Here is a 22,378-nt window from a genome sequence, read left to right as displayed (position 1 = left end):
ATTTGAGTTTCTTCTGCAGTTTACCTTCTGCCTCTTTCCTTAGTAAATCGTTTAAAAAGCATTGAAAACGTTCTCAAGTGTTGGTGTGTGTATCATCCGGAGGTAAAGTCAACGGAACCCTAGACCCGGTGGCGGTGAAACAGAGGGAAGGAGAGTGAAGGTAACAAGCCCGCTTAAACCAGCAGCTCCACCAACAGTTATTGCTACACTACATTCTGGTGGACCACAGCTGTTCTGTTTGAAGCACCTGGCTGTGGACATCCCTTGGCCTCATTATGTACAGTGCAAGGCAACAGCCCTGGACCAGTTGCATAAATGAAGAAAGCCTGCCAGAGCCTGGAGTAAGTTAAGTATTTCCTTTCTGCACCCCTGGACTAAATCAACATTTAACCTTTGCAGTACAGTGGAGTGCCCACTGCAAGGGCAGTTTTTGTCTAATTCCTGGAGTTCAGTTTTTACTTCAATTTTTTAAGTTCACCTTTAACATGACAGATGGGATAGAAATATGACAGAAAGTTAGAGAAGGGGATAGTTAAAGCACAGCTTCAAGATGATGAAAAAATTCACCCTTGTCACTTACCCTATCCCCCACTCCAGCTGGCTTCAGCGCTCTTCTCATCTCCGCAAAGCTGCAATCTGTGGCTAGAGCCTCAGTGTTATCGTGTACAATACAGGCACAAAATCCCTATATTGTACTCAGAGAAGGTTGGACTGTGACCACCAGCAGTTGCAGCTTACAGAGGCAAGTTCTGGAGAGTGGTGGAATTCTGCTGCGGTGTGGAATAATGTAAGTGAGTTTAAATTTCCATTTCTGCAATGCCTACTGTTAGACTACTCCCAAAATCTAAATTGATTGTCAACCCTTACATATATCCAGTGAAGTGACTGGCCTCCAGTGATACACAGAGATGAAACAAATCCTCCTACATGAGTTGTACCTATTTAACTGCAACCCTTCCTCCTCTACATCCAATCCAAGTGCAGAATTTATAAAGCTTGTCTGAAATTTCATAAAGCAGGGGGTGGGAAGCTGAAGTTACACTCTGCAGAATTGAAGAGCTTAGAAGAGCTGAAAGAGCTGATTGGAGGGAAGGGACGCCCCCCCCCCCTCCCCCTTCACACAGTGCACAGGAACATAACTGAGGCTGTCAATCACAGGCTATGTGCTGGAGCTCCCTCCCATCAGCTTTTTTCTCTTGGTGTTAGGAAAACTTGTCAGAAGTGACTCATGTTGATAGCAGAGGACGTAGATAGCAGAGAGAAATGACACTTAGTGCTCTGGATAGAGACAAATATATACTATAGAAGGCTATGCTTTGCTCATATTTCATGTCTGAGGTTTACAAATCTAAAGATGAGCACAAGGTTATATCTTGAATCCTTCATGGATATTTTGAAGCTGTTCAGTTAATTTTTTTGTTGAATGTAAGACATTGGTGGCACAATTCCTTTATGGGTTCTTTACACTTTGTAAATAGCTCCTTGAACATTATGAATACTGCAAGTTTAAAATATTAAAGCACAGATGCTCAGATAGCAGATCATTGCAAATCCTAATTTAGTGGCATTGTGCCTAAGGTTTGACCACACAAGACTTGTACAGAAGGTAAATGGGACTCTGCTTATTTGCATACTAATGGAATAATTTACATACAGCTGTGTCCAATTTGCATAGACAAGGTTACTCAGAAATTCTCTATCCTTCTAGTATGATTGGTCTGAGCGTGTAATACTAAATTCAGCAATTACATGTTTTGGCAATTTGCATGACTTAATCTGGTTGAGGATTCACACACATTGGGGGTTATTTACTAAAGGAAAATCCACTTTGCACTGCAAGTGCACTTGAAAGTGCAGTCGCTGTGGATCCGAGGGGGATGCAAGGAAAATAAAAATCAGCATTTTAGCTTGCACAAGATTGGATGATAAAATCAGCAGAGCTTCCACTCATTTCAGATCTACCCCGTAGATTTAGAGCGACTACACTTCCAAGTGCACTTGCAGTGCAAAGTGGATTTGCCTTTCGTAAATAACCTCCATTGCGGCCTTGGAAATCTTTACTTAGAGAAAACCTGTCAAAAAGAAATGAGTTCTGACTTTGTTTTGAAAATGCTAGCTACTTGACTACCTCTGGGGTCAATCCTTTCAGTCATTGATGCAGGTTATATGTGTAGATCTGAACTTTGGACTTTACTTTGCGTTTTCTGCATGCTTGTCGTGGTACAGTCTTCATCATTCTCTCACTGTGTTTTTTTTTTTTTTTTAAGGCATTTAAAGAAGAGTTTGACTGTTTAAAGCAGGGATACTCACTTTCCTGGAAAAGCAACCAATTGAGCAATTGTGTTTAAATTCCGGCAGAGTGATTTAATTTACTATAACATACTTTAATTCAATAAGGCTAATAAATCAAATATTCCCAAAAGGGACACACATCAGTAGAACATTAAAGATGAAGGTGGGAGGCACTGAATCTAAAATTGGTTTTGTACCTCATTGTGAAGGTCCTCCAGAGTCCATACTGTAGAGTAAAACTCTGGCTAGGCAGTTTTGTAACATGAAGGGTTCCCATAGACACTTCAAATGGACACTGGCTGGTGTAGGGCAAACAAGAATGCTACCAATGGTTTAGTAGTACAAAAGTATCTGAAAAATCACAGAAGTCTAAATAAAACAAGCCGGGTGTTTCAAGGGCTATAAGGTTCCTTCTTCATCAGGGTTTTAACTATTGGTTTACATGAAATGTTGAGTTAATAAAGAGATATTCACCCCCTACACAACCGGCTGCTAAAGCATGCTTGTGAATTTAAAGTAGCCAGTTTATTCATGAAAGGTAATTGGGAATACTGGAAAGGGATTTCCGAATATCGTTAACCCCCTTTCTAGGTATACTTGCAGGTTAACCAATATACTAAGCGTTCGTGCCAAAAAATAATTTTTTCTTAGTCCAGAAGACCCCTACTCCCCCAGCCCTGGGAGCCTGGAAAATATTGATTGACCAAATCCTGCCCTTGTAGAGAATAACTTATGGGAATATGGCTGGCCCTCACTTTGTGATCGTGTTTTGGATCCCTGGGTACCTCCATGGTACCTGCGGTGGCTTTTATAGATTCCAGTACCTTCTGTGTCCCCTGGTATACATACGGCTGCTTTGTCTTCACCACAAATCTGTGCAATGTGATATTGATGACATTTCTAAACAATGAGACACAACAATAGCAGTTTTTTTAATTGTACTGGTTTGTTGTTGGTATATATGCAAATTGTGAATGAAAACATCTTGATAAAAGAAAAGTATAAATAGAGGTTGCCATATGTAGACATAAAGATGAAAATACATTTGGATTTGCAGACACAACTAGTGCTTACATGACTAAAAATTAATGACAGTGCAGGATTATTACCAACCTTCATAAATGCATGGTTATTGATTATTTTGATACAAGATTCAGCAAAAGACAGTCGTTTCAAAGAAAGACCACTAATTAGCTTGTAAGGTTGAATTCCACGCAGATGTAAAAACGCCAATTCATGCAGTTATGTGTTCATTTAAAAAAAAATCAAATATGCTTTTATATATATATATATATATATATATATATATATATATATATATATATATATATATATATATATATATATATATATATAATGAAAGTACCTGACTTAGGCCCCTTTCACACTTATACGACTTGTCCCACGATTTTGTACTGCAAAATCGTATGACAAGTCATTCTCCATGATTTTCAATGACTACCATTCATATTGGCACGACTTTAAGTCGTGCCGACTTGAAAGTAGTCCCTGCACTACTTTGGTCCAACTTCTATGCGAGTTGTACTCCATAGACCTCAATGTTAAACCCTGAAGTAGCATGCAAGTCGTGCCTGAATAATATAGACACGACTTCAGCACGACTTTGTAAGCACAAGCCTGGCCTCGCTGATCGGGAAAGGAAAACTTTTTTCCTTTCCCGATGAGCGACAGGCAGTGCTGTATGAATCCAGAGGGGGAACTCCACGCCAAGTTTTAAATGAAAAAACCGGCGTGGGTCCCCCCCCAGGGGCATACCAGGCCCTTAGGTCTGGTATGGATCTAAGGGGAACCCCCTACGCCGAAAAATCGGCGTGGGGTCCCCCCCAAAATCCATACCAGACCCTCATCCGAGCACGCAGCCCGGCCGGTCAGGAATGGGGGTGGGGACGAGCTAGCGGCCCCCCCCCCTCCTGGACCGTACCAGGCCACATGCCCTCAACATGGGGGGTGGGTGCTTTAGGGCATGGGGGGCACCCTGCGGGCCCCCCCACCCCAAAGCACCTTGTCCCCATGTTGATGAGGACAAGGGCCTCTTCCCGACAACCCTGGTCGTTGGTTGTCGGGGTCTGCGGGCGGGGGGCTTATCGGAATCTGGGAGCCCCCTTTAATAAGGGGGCCCCCAGATCCCGGCCCCCCACCCTATGTGAATGAGTATGGGGTACATGGTACCCCTACCCATTCACCTAGGGAAAAAAAGCATCAATAAAAAACACAGTACACAGGTTTTTAAAATAATTTATTAGGCAGCTCCGGGATCTTCTTCCGACTTCGGGGGTCCTCTTCCGACTTCGGGGGTCTCTCCGGCGTCCGCATCTTCTGCCGGCTCCACCGCTATCTTCTGGCGCTCTTTTGCCAGCGGTGGTCCGGACCTCTGGATCGTCTTCTTCCCTCTTCTCTTCCAGAGATGTTGACACGACGCTCTCTCCAGCCAGAATGGTCTCTGTGCGCTCCGCAACTGACTTATATAGGCGGTGGCCCCGCCCCCTTATGAGGTCACTGTCCCGGGGCATGCTGGGACTGTGCCGTCATAAGGGGGCGTGGTCCTCACCCAGTGACCACGCCTCCTAAAACGTCACAGTCCCAGCATGCCCAGGCTGGGCCGGGCTGCGTGCTCGGATGAGGGTCTGGTATGGATTTTGGGGGGGACCCCACGCCGATTTTTCGGCGTAGGGGGTTCCCCTTAGATCCATACCAGACCTAAGGGCCTGGTATGCCCCTGGGGGGGAACCCACGCCGGTTTTTTCATTTAAAACTTGGCGTGGAGTTTCCCCTTATGATTCATACCAACTACTGTATGTTTTAATTTGTTAATGCCAAAAACGTGGCAAAGTAGTACTGCTCCCAAATCGCGGTAAAATCGCGGCAAATCGCGGTAAAATAGCGGCAAAATCGCGGTAAAATCGTGCGACTTTGAAGTCGTATAAGTGTGAAAGGGGCCTTACATTTCACATAGCAGAAGTTTCGCTGCTCTTCTTAAAAGAAATTTGTTTGAAGCCACCCTGTCTTAAACAGGGGCTTCTAGTAAAATTTAGTTCTGCTGGGTGGTAGACTAGCTGATTTATTGTCTACTTGTTATTTGGGTTTCCATTAAATTCAGTGGAGCTGTGCTTTCTCCCTTTTGCCAGGAGATGTCTGTGGCAGACCTAACCAAGACAGGGGCATTCGGAGAGGACTAGGAGCAAACCTCTTACCCACTGACTATGGGCCTGGCATTTAAGGGAACACTACTCTTTGGGAGGTATATGACTGGGGAATCCGTGGAGTGGTCTTATTTCTGATTCAAGTTCATGTCTCCCCAAAACACACAGACTCTGAGAACTGAAGGTTCCATATCCATACTTGGGGCCTATATGCCTCAAACCAGCAATGACTGTAGATGTTAATGTAATCCGCTCAAACCACTGGGGTCCCCTGCCATAATGTGTTTACTGTATGTAGGTCTCCTGCTATAGTCTGTTGCCTACTAGTCGGAGGTGGGGTGAGATCACTGTTTGTTATGTGTTTATTGAGCTAATTAACTCACCTATTGTTTTGTTGGTTTGCTAGCTGTGGGATGTGTGGGATGTTTATACTTATGATAATGTGTAATGTACTTTGTAGCCAGGGTGAGGGGCTTGGTGCCGAATAGTCTGGGTGGGTACTGAGTCACCCAGGTGGCTAGTTGTTTAACTTAATGTTTATAATATATTTTCCTTAGTTATGTTTATTATATTCTTGCTTACAGTTTGTATTGTTAGGTTAATATGATCAGGAGGGGGGATGTCCTCCTGTGGGATATTAAGTGTGTGTCTGAGTTTTGGATTTTACCTCACATCTTGTCTGTGTACGATGTTTGGGGTAAAAGGGCTGGTATTAGCTCTCGATCTGCTCAGAATGGTTTGGAGGGCAGGAAGCGCTGGCTGGCGGAAGGAAACATCTTGTCAGTGTGCCCAAGCAGTTCTGTCAGTGTCACTGGTACCTCTGGTATTAGTATGAGAAACTACAGTAAAACTGACTTATGAATATTCATACTTCCCCTGGCCAAGCAGTAGGAGATTTATGGTGGCTGGTGCATGCTGAGGGAGAGTAGAAATACTTGGGGGGGCCAAGTGATCACTCTTTCCTCCAGGCTCTGGCCTGGGTTAGGTGTATGAGGAGCAGCTGAGTGATTAGGCCTGAACATGTGCTTGGAGCAGAAGTCTGCCTGTCCGGGGAGTCCTGGTGTTTGAAGCTCTGGGAACCTGACTGAGGACAGGAGAGGAACAGATAATGTCTGAGATACTGGAGTACTGAAGGTCACACTGCCACATGAGATCCTGGGTGAGGAACGCATGGACATGCTGGGAAAGCATCAAAATGGGATCATTGAGACTACAGCTGCTGCTACTGGAAATATTTTGTTGCTAATGGAGATGGCTGCTATTAAGAAAGCACAATTGCTGAAATCAGCTTAAAGTCTCTTCATGTACTGGTGTCTCTTCTTTTTGTGCTATTGAGTCTGCAGGCCAGTAACGGGTGTTCTGAACTCCCTACCCCTCTCTCCCAGGAGTTTTGAGTCAATAAACTCCTTTTTCTTTGTACCTTAAAGCGGAGTTCCACCAAAAAATGGAACTTCCACTTTAAGTACTGGTGACCCCCTGGAATGCCACATTTGGCATGTCATTTTTTTGGGGGGGGAGCAGGTACCCAGTTTTGACAGGCACCCAGCTCCCACTTCCTCCCCTGGCATCGGAAGGAAGTTCACCTCTCCCGCTCCCTCCCTGCAATCTTCTGGGACACGTCACAGGTCCCAGAAGATTGCCCGGCCATTCACAATGCGCAGCGTGGCTCACGCATGTGCAGTGCGTGCCCGGCTGTGAAGCTACAGCTGGGCGCCCACAGTTACAATGCTGACGCCGCAGAGAGGAGGGGGAGAGGAGCGAGGCTTCGTGCGCCCGCATCACTGGACCATGGGACAGGTGAGTGTCTGTTTATTAAAAGTCAGCAACTACACTTTTTGTAGCTGCTGACTTTTACATGGGTGGAACTCCACTTTAAAGTGACTGGTGTCTATCTGTTAACATCCCACAATTGCCTAAGTTCTCAAGGATATATAGATTTCAAGGAGAAAAGTAAGAATTCTTTATTGAAGAATAGGCATAGCATGTCTTTGTTTTTGTATTAAGAACCTTCCTGATTGCAATTTTTTGTTTTCAAACCACAGTTCTGATTTAAATAAGCCCTTCCTTGAATTAATAAACAATCTAATTTAAACTTGGTATAATGATTCCTTATACATGATGCTACCAATGCGCCACCATATACACCTGGTTTGTATCTCCAGCCCAATGCGTTATTAATTGACTTTTATGCACAGAGGAAAAATTCATGACCCTAATTTGCAGCTACTATTAACTTTATAATAATCATGTAAATAATGTAGATATATTCATTTACATTTATAATTATTTAAAAGAATTTATATTTCAATATATTTTATTGTATTCTGTCTGCTTTTTCTAATTTTAATAAATCTATTGGTTCATGCTGCTATTGGATGCAACTGGTTATGCGTGGCGATTCTTCAATTTGACAGCGATGGTGTGGGCAAGCCCACGATTTTGTTTGTTATTGATGCTCTTTATCTTTTTGTTGTAATAATGATTAATAACTAATGTGTTTAATACAGATTTTAGATTAAAGCCAAACTCATTACACGCAGTCAAACACTTCTTGGGTAGCAGGTCCTTCTCTATGCAAGGATCTGAAGACAAAATGCAAGACAGCTTATACGTACCAAGAAGGAATAGGAACCAGCATTGCAGAAGCATAGGGAAGTATAATTGTTGCATAATAGCAATATGGGATAGCTGCCTTGTGTAGAACAATTTTTCTAAGCAGTAATTGCACCCACACCTAGGGTAGGATGGCTAATAAAGCTACACTATATGGCCAAACAATTGTAGACACCTGACCATCACAGCTATATGAGCTTGTCAGACATCCCATTCCAAAACCATACTTATTAAAGTGGTACTAAAAGCTCAATGTTTTTTTACTTTCATACATTCTATGCATGAAGGTAAAAAAACCTTCTGTGTGCAGCAGCCTTCCCCCTAAAACTTACGTGAGCCCTGCAGTGATCCAGCAGTAAGCAAGAAAGCCTCGGCTCTCTGGGGACTCTCCCTCCTCATTGGTTAAGACCTCAGCGGGAGCCCTTGGCAATTGTCAATCACAGCCAGCGACCCGATGAGGAGAGAGAGGAGGCAGGGCCAGGCCACAGCTCTGTGTGTGAATGGACATGCAGAAAAGTGACTCGGGAGCGAGCCTACTTGGGTGCCCCCAGAGCAAGCTGCTTGCTCTGGGGGCACTCAGCAGGAGGGGAGGGGAGGGAGCGCCGGCAGGGGACCCAAGCAGAGGAGGATCTGGGCTGCTCTGTGCAATACCACTGCACAGAGCAGGTAAGTATAACATGTTTCATTATTTTTTTTAAATTGCCTTTAATATCACTTTAATATAGAGTTGCCCCCTACATGGCTGTAACAGCCTCCACTCTTCTGGGAAGGCTTTCCACAACATTTTCATCCTAAAGAGCATTTGTGAGGTCAGTTACTAATGTTGAACAAGAACAAGGAGCATTCCAGTTCATTTAAAAGGTGTTCAGTAAAGTTAAGGTTAGGCTATTGGAGTTCCTCCATTCAAAACTCATCAAACCATGTCTTTTACGGACTTTGCTTTGTACACAGATGAAACAGAAAAGGGTCTTCTCCAAACGTTTGCCACATAACAAAAAAAAATACACTGTTGTCTAAAATGTTTTTATATGCTGCAACCTGTACAGTACCCTTTACAGGAAAAATCCAACCTTTGAAGAGCTGTCCACATTCTTTTGACCATATAGTTGTAGGTATGATAGTGAGATGTCCACATACCTTACAGTATAGTGTAGCAAATGACTTGTTATGAGCAGGAGCCCTATTTTACCATATTCCCTGGTTGTTTAATTCAGCCCAATAAGGCCTGATTCACACTAATACAATTTCAGAGATGCGACTTAAATTGCACAGAATCGCATGAGGAGGGAGACCACATTGTTCTCAATGGTGCCTGTTCACATCAATGTGACTCAGCACGGAACAATTTTGGAAAAGGTTCCTGTACTACTTTGGTGTGATCCAAGTGCAATTTTGGTCTAATAGAATATACAAACCTTAAAGTTGCGTCCAAGTAGCACTCAAAGTCATATCAAAGTGGTATTGCAGCAGTGTGAACCAAGCCTAAAGCTGGCCATACCCATGAGATTACAATCAGTTTGCATTTTGCTGCAATTCACAACACAGGTCAAATGACAGGACTTTTGTAAATACATTGTTCCCAGTGGAACCCGTCTCTGTATTGCATTACATCAGGAAAAAGTTATGCATTTTGCAAATGGAATGAAGTGTATGTGAAAATGCTCACTCAGATGGCTAGTATTTCCCTGATATAGACAGAATGCTGACCTAGTGTTCACCTCCTTACCTGGAAGTGGTTTGGTCATATGATATCCTTTTCTCTGTCCCCTTCAGCAGGAACGCTGATTGATGGGATTTGTGTACCATGTGAGGGGGGAGGCTTAGCCGCGCCCCCCGCTCACATCATGGTTTCCATGACGACGGATAAGGTTTTAAGGAGGACGGATGACATTCGTTAGGCACCGCCACGCTGATAAACTTCTATGAGCGTAAGGGGGAGGAGCTACACGCTGATGTCACCCGCTGCCGACCTGCATCTTACACACCACTCAGCCATCTGTGATGGAAATGCCGTTTTTTTAAACAGCAGTTTGTGAGTAACTATTTTTAAAATAAAGCTGCTTTGTAACTGATCCACAGTGAGCAATTAGAATTGTTTTTGCTTCACCTTTTGTATATTCCGGGGGAATCTACTGGAGTTCCTGTCTTCGACTGGATCATCTACCCTATGAAGGGACCTGCCTATTTGACCATCTGTTAATTCAGTGGTCCAGTCCTTAAAGCGGAGTTCCACCCAAAAATGGAACTTCCACTGATCGGATTCCTCCCCCCCTCCGGTATCACATTTGGCACCTTTCAGGGGGGAGGGGTAGCAGATACCTGTATAATCCAGGTATTTGCTCCCACTTCCGGGCACTGATCACCACAGGCTCCGCGGTGATCTACTCCATGTCTGGCCCCTCCTCTGTCCCTCCCCACTGTCTTCTGGGAGACACACAGGTCCCAGAAGACAGCAGGGACCACTGAGGTCGCACAGCGTGACTCGCGCATGCGCAGTAGGGAACCAGGCTGTGAAGCTGCAAGGCTTCACTTCCTGATTCCCTTGCCGAAAATGGCAGCACCTCCACCCGTGAGCCGAGGGACAGATTGGCTTCGGGTGAGGACATTGCGGGTGCCCTGGACAGGTAAGTGTCCATATTTTAAAAGTCAGCAGCTGCACTATTTGTAGCTGCTGTTTTTAAAAAATAAATTTTGGGCATAACTCCGCTTTAAGTTGAGCAAAGAGTTCACTCTGAAGGTGGAGGGTCTGTCACCATTATCTTCCTTGAATTGTGCAATTGTCACGTGGAATCCTCTTGGTCCTTGCTGGGACTTTTAGTCCTATTCCCCTCTCTTGTTGGACTTTTTTGTGATTCCTTTTTAATACTGCATTTATCATTGTATTTTTAATTTACCTGTTTTTGCGCTGCACCTTACCTCATGCATTTTACTTGGATTATATGATGATCCTATGTGACGAGCTGCATTCGTTTTTAGGTTATTTAGGAATTATTTTTTGCGCTGATTGCTTTATTTGTATAGACAGAATATGCCCGACTGACTGAGCTCCTAGAGTGGAAGTCACCAAAGTATGGCCCGTGGACCATAACTGGCCCGCTTCAAAATTTTACCTGGCCCACAGCAACTCTGCTGTGATGGGGGACTCTGATGTGAAGGGGCATTACTGATGGGAAAGGGGCACTCCTTTTGTGGGGGGGGGGGGTTCTGATGTGAAATCTGGGCTAAGATGTGAAGGGAAGAACTGTGATGTGATGGGGGGGGGTTCTCATGTGAATGGGGGGACTCTGATGGAAGGGGAGGCTCTGATGTAATGGGGGTAGCTTCTAATGTGAAAGGGGAATCTGCTGTTGCAAAATGGGAACTTGTTTTAGTTATTAATGTGAAGTTATTTTTTGGAGCGTTTATTTGCTCATTTAAATTTTATTCATTCATTTATAAAACTGTTTTTTTTTTTTTGGCCCATAAATATTTGTAAAGTATACAATGTGGTCCTTGTACTGAAAAGATTGGAGAACCTTGTCCTAGAGGTTGGTTTCTGCCAGCTTGACAAACTGCTTTTGCATGATTACATTTATTCAAAAATGTATAAATGCAGAATTTGATTTATGTGCATGTAATTTAGGCTTATTAGGCAAAGCATTATGAATTGAAAAGTTCCATTCATAATGCAATAATATAAGCCTCCAGACTTCATCCTAGAATGTAATTCCTAAATTATTTTATGGCATTTCATTTTTTTAAATAACACACTTTTAATAACTTCACAAAGCAACATAAAAGTTTAATATTGTTTCATCTAGCTGAGGTTTCTTCCACGTTTTATCTTGATGAATACCTTCAATGCCTTGGGCTCCAGACATAGAAATGGTTGTCTGTGATGTTCAACCCACTGGTTAAATTTGATCTGTACATAAGTCATACCTGTACTGCAGGCTTTTTGGAAATTGGACTGTTTTATTTATCAGTCCATAAAAAATGATCCCCACTGATAATGAATGTGGTTTCACAGATATTATTTATCTGAGTTGGTCATGACATTTTCTTGTAGCTCAAATTAATGCAACACATACCTTCATTTTCTAAACAACAAAAAAGCCATAGTATATAACAATTACTGTAGTCACTATATCTTGCTGCTGCAGTGTAGATGTTGATAAATTTATAATTCAAAGTCTTAGAAAGCTGCAGTTTAAAATAATGAAATGTACCTTTGCTTCCAACTGGCATAAGAACTTAAATCTGTCGTTTTAGCTGTTCCTTTCATCTCTTGCATAGGAGCAGACTAGGAGATGGAGGGGCAGCTTTAGACGTCAGTCACCTCTGTTGCATGCACATGTGCTGACAATGAACAAACTGAGAGGAGGAGAGAACAAAGGGATGACATATCAATGCATTGCTGCTCCTTCAGTGTCCAATCAGAAAGCTGCAGCTGGGAAGGTGGCATCACCAAATTCTTTAAGGCTACTTTCACACTGGCAGCGCCAGTCGTTAGCACTAAAGCGCCGCTCTATTTTGTGGTGCTTTAGGGCTGTATTAGCAGCACTTGGGGTTTTACCCCCCAAAAATTGTAAAAACTCCAGTTTTGCTGCGCTTTCAAAGAGCTTTTAAGGCGTTTTGGAAGCACTGCCCATTAATCGTAATGGGCAGGGCGTTTTGGGAGTGCTAAATACAGCGCTTCCAACCTTTCCCAAAGATGCTGTTTGCAGGACTTTTGGTAACGTCCTGCAAGCACACCGCCCCAGTGTGAAAGTAGCCTTACTGCAGAGAAACTGGTGTATTGGTTGAGCTTTCTAGCAAAGTTGAATGAATTATGAAAGTGGCTGCACATAAATACAAACCTTTTGCAGATAAGACAGCTTACATGTGTATTTCAACTGTGTATTTACCAAAATGCCTGGAGCCCAGCTTTAAACTTTACATTTTCTGGAGCTTATAGAAACCCGACATAAGGGAAACCTGTATGCTGCCTTCTGAGCTTGCTAGTTAGTAGTTACCTTGTAGACTTTCTTGCTTCAATGCTTTCAGTACAGTATGCCGCTAAGACCTTAAGCTTTTGCCCTAACATTATGATATACATACTGTACCCATTGCGAGTTAGTGACTCAGAAAGTGTTCAAGCTAGTGCATCAGCCTTACCAACCTGCCAGCCAGCAGAAGGAAGCCAACAATATCAGCCTCCATATTTCTTGTAGGACAGGTTTACTTTAGGATGGAAGCAGCAATAAAGATGGCAGCCAGAGTGGCAGTATAATAGCAGGATGATTGGTACTGTTTGTGCTGAGAGCCTCAGCTCCAGTCTTCATGGTGGGTGTTGACAGTGAACACTTATGCCCCGTACACACGGTCGGACATTGATCGGACATTCCCACAACAAAATTCATGGATTTTTTCCAACGGATGTTGGCTCAAACTTGTCTTGCATACACACGGTCACACAAAGTTGTTGGAAAATCCGATCGTTCTGAATGCGGTGACGTAAAACACGTACGTCGGGACTATAAATGGGGCAATAGCCAATAGCTTTCGTCTCTTAATTTATTCTGAGCATGCGTGGCACTTTGTCCGTCGGATTTGTGTACACACGATCGGAATTTAAAGGATCCGATTTTGTTGTTGGAAAATTTTATAGCATGCTCTCAAACTTTGTGTGTTGGAAATTCCGATGGAAAAAGTCTGATGGAGCCCACACACGGTTGGATTTTCGGACAACACAATCCGATCGCACATATTCATGTGTACAGGGCATTAGAAGTAAGAGCTCTTGCTCCAGCACATCAGGTATAGGTGCCGGGTCCCAGGCCCTGAACACCACTGCTCTTTGCACCTCCCAAGATCATTGATATTTCAAGGCAGCTGGAAAGTCTTTCCATAGTGACTTGAGTGACTTGTAAGCACTACATGCATTTTGTGGATAAAAACCTACATTCTGGTGAATAACTGCTTGCCAACTTTTCATACAGTTTCATGTTCTATTAGTTGTATATGATATTCTTTCTTGAAAGGTTTTGAACTTGATCCTGTTAAAAGTTTTATAGTGCATGTGTTGTATTTTTTTAAGCAATACTCAATTTTCTTTCTTTTTTTCAGGGCAAAATGTTTTAGAGGAAAGAAGCTTCAAGGGGACTATGACATACGAATTGAACAGGTGAGACGAGAATCATCATAACATGTTTAATACATACATACATTTAATATATATTCCATAATATAATAATCTATTTTGTGAAAATAAAGTTGTCATCACATGTTGGCTGTGATTCTACTATAAGAGTAAGGAGGAGGGTACAATAAATCTTCAAGGGTTGAATTGAAAGATGTCCTTTTAAAACACCTTATAAAATGGGCCATGCACTAACAACAGGACTATAAACATTAAAAATCCATCAATAAAGGATGGCAAGACCTGTGTTTGCCTTCTGATAATTCAACCAACACATAAATCTCTTGTCTCCAAGGGGCAAAAATTTCTTTTAACAGGATGGCTTTAATCTCCTAGAGGTAAACTCTAAACAGGTGTAGGACCCTATTAACATTGCTTTAAGGAGTTCTAGGTCCTACCATTCAGATGTACTTGGGACTAACCAGAACACTCTTTGGTCTATAGGTCACTCAGTATCAATGGAACTCAGGTAAGGGGAAGAATTTCCCTGGTACTATATAGAGAGGTGCCAGTCTACTACAGGGCTTCCGTTTATCTACAAGCCTCTTTTAATTAATTAATGGCGGTCTTGGGTACAATGCCACAAAACAGCTTAAAAGCACTGCTTCCTTAAAGGCTAAATTCACCTTTTGTAAAAGAAAATAATAGTAATTGCACACAAATTTGCATGTAAAAAATGTGCATGTGTTATTTTTTTTACCATGTAGCCTGCAAAGCATTGCACCCACAATTTATGAAAGCAGCATTCCTGTGTGCAGGACCATACCTTGGGCCGTTCTGCCAGAGAAGGACAAAGTGTGGCGCACTGCGTGTACAGTGGCAAAAATTAGGTGTGGTCTTCTATAGCTTTAGGTGGCTTTAAATAGTGCCTGCTGATGATATGGTAAAGTAAAGACGCCTGGCATATAAGGGGTAATTGCCCGGGTGTGGCCATTTGCCTCCTGCTCAGCACCTTCCTGATTGGGGTTGCCAGCCCCCAAAATTGCCTGAGCAACTTCCTAATTTCTGTGTGTTCCTCTTGGCCTTGTATTGCTTGTATTCTTTGCCAGGCTACCAGTGTGCCGACCCCAGCTTTGCCTATGGTTTTCACTTGCCTGTCGCCCACCCTGAGTTTTGCTCATTACCTGGGTCCTCTTTAGTCTCCTGTCATCTGTACTCTGCACACGTGAGTGGTTTCCGCATTGTCAGCCAGTCGTACCTGGGAGCTGTGACCCGGTTCCAAATTGCTGCAAGTCCATCCCCACAATCAGGGACCCTGGTGAAGAGGCAGGCTGGGGCTTAGACTCCGCACCCTGGGGAACCCTGAGTTGACCTTCTATAAGGGCTCACTGCCATAAAAACCCAACACAGACATAAACAGAAGGACAAAGGATAATTTTTAAAAATGAAAACTTTCATTTACATACTGTATGCTTTTCTGCACACAATAAGATATACCTTTGCCTGACTGAGTCTGCCTTAAAGAAGAACTTCATTAAAACCAGCAACTGTTGAGATAAAGAATACTTTGGTCAGGTCTATGTAACATACAACATATACAGAGTGAATGAGTCAAAATTTACAAAAATCCACCTAAATTCCTACTACATATAAAAGCTAAAACTATATTGAGTTAATAAATAACAAATGTTTGTAAATTTTAAATTGTGCCTTTTTGTGACACTTTGAAAATCGAAGGTACAAAAAACTGTAAATAAGCAATTTAGTCTAAAAATCTGAAGTCTGAAAATCTGCGTTTATGAATCATGTTCATAAACGCAGACAGTGTGAATGCAGGGATTCAGGGATATGCACCCACACAGATGTCATATTTGGAGCAGTTGCTGTGTCTGTGCAGTCACTGCGTACCAATCAATACCCATGGGACTGCCTCCACATAGATGCATGGAACACCTGTGCATGCCTATGCTGTGGTATGCCCTGTGTGAACAAGGCCTTTTAGTATTTTCTCTTTTCTTTTTTTAAAATTAGTTTTAATTGTAGTTTTTTTTTTTTGGGGGGGGGGGGGGGGGGCTTTGGTGAAACATCAAGGGTCTAAACATACCCCTGATGTCTCTTTTTTGCGACAAAGATGTTGAGGACACAAAATCTCAGCTGCACTGCTGCAGATGAATGAATAGAAGCCTCCTTACAAAGGCTTCCTGTTAATTCACAAACTGAAGCATAGTAAACACAGTGGTGAGTAAACAAAGGAGCGATAGGTACTGGTGCCCTGGTAGTTCATTGAGAACTACAAATTTGTAGTTCATTGACAGATCAATGTGAATAAATGGCAAGGCTGGCTGGGCGGAATACAAGTGTAATATGTAACATGTTACTAAAGGTCAACTTATTTATCCTTTAAGCTTGTTACTTAATCATGTATTTGTTTTCTTAATCCCAGGCTGAATTTTCAGAAATAAATCTTGTTGCTCATTCTGATGGGACTTATGCTGTAGACCTGCAGACCTTCCGGAATGGTGCCAAGGTTGTCCGGTGAGTTACATTAGATAATTCACGTACCATAAGATCCTCCCTCACTTTGCAGCTACAGTCCTGATAAGTATAACTGGCCTTCTGTGGCTTATTTTATGGAGACTTCATATGTCTTTAAGTTTTAGATGACTAAGGTTACATTTGCAAATCGCAAATCTCTGCTAGGGAGAAAAACTTTGGGAAATCTTTGGCATTATTAGGAAGTATTCCCAATAAATTGCAAAGGAAACAGAGACAAACAAAACATTATTATTTCTGATTAAAAGCAGTTATTAACTGTGGTTACACATATTTGCTATATCTTTGAAATTAGAATATCCTTCACCAGTAGACTAAAATTATAGACTTGCAAGAGTTCTGATGTCATCCAGTGTACATGTAGTGCTGTCATGCCCCTTTCTGATTTTTTTTTTTTGCATATTTGTCACACTTAAATGACTCAGGTCATCAAACAAAGTTTATTATTGCACAAAGATAACCCAAGTAAATACAAAATGCCATTTTTAAATGATGGTTTAATTTATTAAGGCAAAAAAGCTGTCCAAACCTGCCTGGCTTTATGTGAAAAAGTAATTGCCCCCTAAACCTAATAACTGGTTGTGCCACCCTTGGCAGGAACAACTGCAATCAGGCGTTTGCGATAACTGGCAATGAGTCTTTTACATTGCTGTGGAGCAATTTTGGTCCACTCTTCTTTGCAGAATTGTTTTAATTCAGCCGCATTGGAGGATTTTCCAGCATGAACGGCCTGTGTAAGGTCAAGATACAGCATCTCAATTGGATTTAAGTCCGGGCTTTGACTAGGCCACCCCAAAACCTAAATTTTGCTTTGTTTGAACCATTTAGAGGTGGGCTTGCTGTTGTGTTTCGGATCATTGTCCTGCTGCATAACCCAAGTGCACTTGAGCTTGAGGTCACAAACTGATGGCCGGACATTCTCCTTTAGGATTTTCTGGCAGAGCTCAGAATTCATGGTTCCTTCAATTATGGTAAGTCCTGAAGCTGCGAAGCAGCCCCAGACCATCACGCTACCACCACCATGTCTGACTGTTGGTATGATGTTCTTGTTATGAAATGCTGAATTCGTTTTTTGCCAGATGTAACGGGATGCACACCTTCCAAAAAGTTATATTTTTGTCTCATCAGTTCTCAGAATATTTGCCTAAAAGTCTTGGGGATAATCAAGAAGTTTTTTGGTAAATGTGAGATGAGCCTTTGTGTTCTTTTTGGTCCGCAGTGGCTTTGGTCTTGGAACTCCTTACATGGATGCCATTTTTTGCCCAGTCTCTTTCTTATTGTTGAATCATAAACAGCTTACCTGAGGCAAGTGAGGCCTGCAGTTCTTTAGATGTTGTTCTGGGTTCTTTTATGACCTCCTGGATGAGTCATCGTCATGATCTTGAAGCAATTTTTGTAGGCTGGCCACTCCTGGGAAGGTTCACCACTGTTCCAAGTTATCTCCATTTGTGGATAGTGGCTCTCCCCATGGTTCACTGGAGCTCCAAAGCCTTAAAAATGGCTTTGAAACCCTTCCTAGACCGATACATGAACACTTTTTTTCAAATCTGTTCTTGAATTTTTTTAGATTGTGGCATGATGTGTGGCTTTTTGTGATCTGTTAGCGTGCTTCACTTTGTTACTTCACTTTGTCACTTTCTATATATGTGATTTCTTGATTCAACAGGTCTGGCATTAATCAGGCCTGGGTGTGGCAGGTGAAATTTAACTCAGCTTTCCAAAAAATTGTGGTTAATCACAGTTCATTCATGAATTCAGCATGGGAGGGGACAATTACTTTTTCACACAGGACCAGGCAGGTTTGAACAACTTTTTTCCCTTAATAAATGAAATAATCATTTAAAAATTGCATCTTGGATTTACTTGGGTTATCTTTGTGTAATATTAAAATTTGTTTGATGATCTGAATCATTTAAGTGTGAGAAATATGCAAAAAAAAAAAAAAATCAGGAAGGGGGCAAATACTTTTTCACAGCACTGTATATAGATTGTTCTCTGTTTTTTTTTTCAAAACCTTTGTGACTATGTGTTTGATATTTTAGCATGCAGCAGTTTACTGAATGTGCACTTTTTAACATTGTTGCATACCACAATGATTTTCACACCAATCTTTTTTGTACATATGAGACTTTAAGATGTTTGTTTTTAAAATACCCCACATTAGTTTGTTTAATATGTAATGTATTTGTATAGCAAATACTGTTCCAGATAATTTCATGAAATTGTCACCTATTTACCCTGAGTACAGAGATCTCAAAGAGGTGTAGGTTTTACTACATACAGCAGTGCTATATGGTTGATAAACTATTGTGTGTATACAATCCCAATCCCAATTCCAAAAAAGTTGGGACACTACACTGTGTAAAATCTACATAAAAACAGAATGCAATGGTTTGCAAAACTAATAAACCCATATTTTATTAACAATAGAAAATAGAAAAGATATCAAATGTTTAACTGAGAAAATGTACAATTTTAGGGAGAAAAAAATAAGGTAACTTTGAAATTTATGGCAGCAACACGTCTCAAAAAAGTTAGGACAGAGCAACAAAAAGGAAAGTAAGTGGTAAGGAAGAGCTGGAAGAACATTTTTCAACAAATTAGGTTAATTGGCAACAGGTCAGTAACATGATTGAGTATGAAAATGGCATCTTAGAGAGTCAGAGGGGTTCATTTACTAAAGGGAAAAAGACTGTGCAGTTTCCAAAGTGCAGTTGCACTCTGCAAGTGCACTTGCGTCAGAGCTTAGTAAATGAGTAGAAGCTCTGCTGACATCCACCATCCAATCATGTTCAAGCAAAAATTCATTTTTTTTTTATTTTCCTTGCATGCGATTGGGTACTCTTTGCAAGGTGAAGCCTTACCTCATTTACTAAGCTCTAGAGCAGTGGTTCTCAACCTTTCTAATGCTGTGACCCATTGATAAAATTCCCCAAGTCGTGGGGACCCCTAACAGTAAAATTATTTTCGTAGCTTGGGTTGTCGGCACCCAAGGCAAGACAAGTTATTTGCGCCCCTAACCCACGGACATTTAGCGCTCCCTGGGTCCCTTCCACTCATACAGTTTTAAAACCCCTTATGGTACATTTTAGGATGTAGCACTCTTTCTCTTTGTTCTCCTTTCTTACCCTTTTATCTCTTTCTATCACAATGTCTTGTTTTTTTCCCTTTCCCTCTCTCTAGCCGTCCTTCTTCTCTTATTCTCTCCCTTTTCTTTGCTCCTCCCCCTCTTTTCCTCTCCCTTCCATGCATTCTCTATTTTTATTCCTTCCCTTACTCCTTGGTGGGGGGAATGGGATAAGTGGCAGTGCTGGGGAGAGTTCTGATCATCCAACTTAGGTGCTCTTGATCAAGGTCATCTGCTGATCTGAGAACTGTAGTGGGAACTTTTTAATGCAACTATAATCACAGGTAGTGTTATTTACTGTGTCTCTGACTTTGTGGTTACTCGCAGCAGTGACACCTATGCCAAAATCAGGAGATAGGGTCTCCTCCAGCCCCTCCCACTTCACATTCCTCACTAGTCAGCTGACCTCTAGTCTCTGCCCCCCAGCCATGCTGTGAACTGAATGAGCGGCCACGGGCTCCAGGAACTGCCCAGCTGGGCGGCCACAGGCTCTAGGGACAGTCCTGCTGGGTGGCCATGAAAAGGCTGGGAGAGCGGTGCGGGACCCAGGATTCGGTGACCCCTGGCAAATGGTAATTTGACCCCCGGGGGTGTCCCGACCCCCAGGTTGAGAACCACTGCTCTAGAGCAACTGCACTTGCAGAGGGCAACTGCACTTTGCAAAGTGCACAGTCTTTTTGCCTTTAGTAAACCAACCCCAGAGTGTCTCAGAATTAAAGATGGGCAGAGGTTCACCAATTTGTGAAAAGCTGTGTCTAAAAATTGTTAAGCAATTTCAGAATAATGTTCCTCAACGTAAAATTGAAAAGACATTAAATATATCACCATTTACAGTCATAGGTGTGCGCAGTCTATTGTATTAGGGTGTGCACCTCAAAGCTCCAACACATATGCCTTTGTGACATACTAACCGCCTCTTCCCCACTCGTCATCCTAAAACAATGGGGGGGCAAGTGAGCACACAGGGGGACCTGGGCAGCAGAAAGAAAAGGAACTGGGACAAGAGGGGTGGCATACATTGGTACCAATCCCCTGTATTTTCCTCCCGTGGCAGCTGAATATCGGCTAGAGGAAGATGAGAAGCCTACTTTCAGTTGCTGCAGAAGATTTCCACTCCAGCCACCTATCCTGTCCAGGTTCTGGGGGTCGGCAAGTAAGGATCGCGGCTTACCTGTCACCTGCCCACAATTGATGGGTTGCCAACTCCAGGATTAGGGTGTGCCCAGGCACACCTGGCACACCCCTTGCGCACGCCTATGTTTACAGTACATAATATCAAAAGATGTGGAGAATCTGGAGAAATTTCTTCTGGGCGTAAGACAGCACTGCAAAAAGGATAAGTTCACCTTTTAACAAAAAATAATAAATGCACATTTTTTGCAGATAAAAAAATGTGCATTTATTATTTTTGTTTCTGGGGCTTCTAAAGCAGGGCTGTCAAACTCCATTTCATTGTGGGCCATATCAGCAATATGGTTGCCCTCAAAAGGCTGGTTGTACCTTTTAAGGCTATTTAAATTTATCCAGGGTTTTTATTCTCAGAGAATAGGTGCAAGAACTCAACCACAACTCTCTGCTGAACTACATTGAACTGTGGTTGTGGCCAAATTACACTAACAGTGGGAGGATTTAAAAGGGGCAATAAATACCAGGAGTGTGTTATGTGCAGAGTTCAAGGATGTACTATGTACAGAGTGAAAAGTTCAGGTGTGCTCTACATACAGAGTGCAGGGTTCAGGGATGAACTATATACCGAGTGCATGATTCATGGGTGCGCCATGTACACAGTTTCAGGGATGCCCTATGCACAGAGTGCAGAGTTCAGGGGCGCGCTACATACAGAGTGCAGGGTTTAGGGGTGTGCTATGCACAGTGTGCAGTTCTCTTTCACAGGCTGTCCACATCTTACTTCCACCCCTCCTTGGCTTTGACCTCTGCAACACTCTCACCTTATCCCCCCGCCACTGCCCATATCTCTTATACCTTCAAGTAGTGTAGGCGGCTCCACCTCTCTCTCTTGCATGGAGATCATTGGTTGGCATCTGTGTACCTGGGCATATATGGGGATCACAGTGCAGTTTAAATGCAGTTTATGCCCCATCCCACACTACAATACATCTACATCTCCTTTGTCCCCACTGTGAGTGCAGGGCAGGCAAGGATCTCTGACAGCCGCTGAGAGGAAAGCTGTCCTTGTAAACACAGAAGTCCTCTGTTTACAAGTGACAGTGATGAGTGGGGAGCGGAGGGCAAGAGCCGGAGGTGGCAGTATGAAGTTCTGCCACATGCACAGTGGTCTAGTGGATAGCACTTTCGCCTAGCAGTAAGAAGGGTCGCTGGTTCAAATCCCAACCACGACACTACCTGCCTGGAGTTTGCATGTTCTCCCTGTGCCTGCGTGGGTTTCCTCCGGGTACTCCGGTTTCCTCCCACACTCCAAAGACATGCTGGTAGGTTAATTGGATCCTGTCTAAATTGTCCCTAGTATGTATGAATGCGAGTTAGGGACCTTAGATTGTAAGCTCCTTGAGG

The 22,378-nt window shown here is 42.7% G+C and overlaps 1 protein-coding gene across 1 annotated transcript in view; it reads left to right on the top strand.

Moving 5' to 3' along the window:
- Positions 1-22,378, top strand: part of SYN2 (synapsin II) — a 446,027-nt gene that overhangs the window by 230,188 nt on the left and 193,461 nt on the right. Inside the window, exons 2-3 of the mRNA XM_073592359.1 lie at positions 14,154-14,211; positions 16,610-16,701. Of these exons, the coding sequence (XP_073448460.1) occupies positions 14,154-14,211; positions 16,610-16,701 (150 nt within the window). The remainder of the gene's footprint in view (positions 1-14,153; positions 14,212-16,609; positions 16,702-22,378) is intronic.

Source organism: Aquarana catesbeiana, linkage group LG07, assembly GCF_042186555.1.
Source record: "Aquarana catesbeiana isolate 2022-GZ linkage group LG07, ASM4218655v1, whole genome shotgun sequence".
Lineage (NCBI taxonomy): Eukaryota > Metazoa > Chordata > Amphibia > Anura > Ranidae > Aquarana > Aquarana catesbeiana.
Note: the sequence above shows the minus strand (reverse complement) of the source record. Positions and strands in the feature narration are given on the sequence as shown.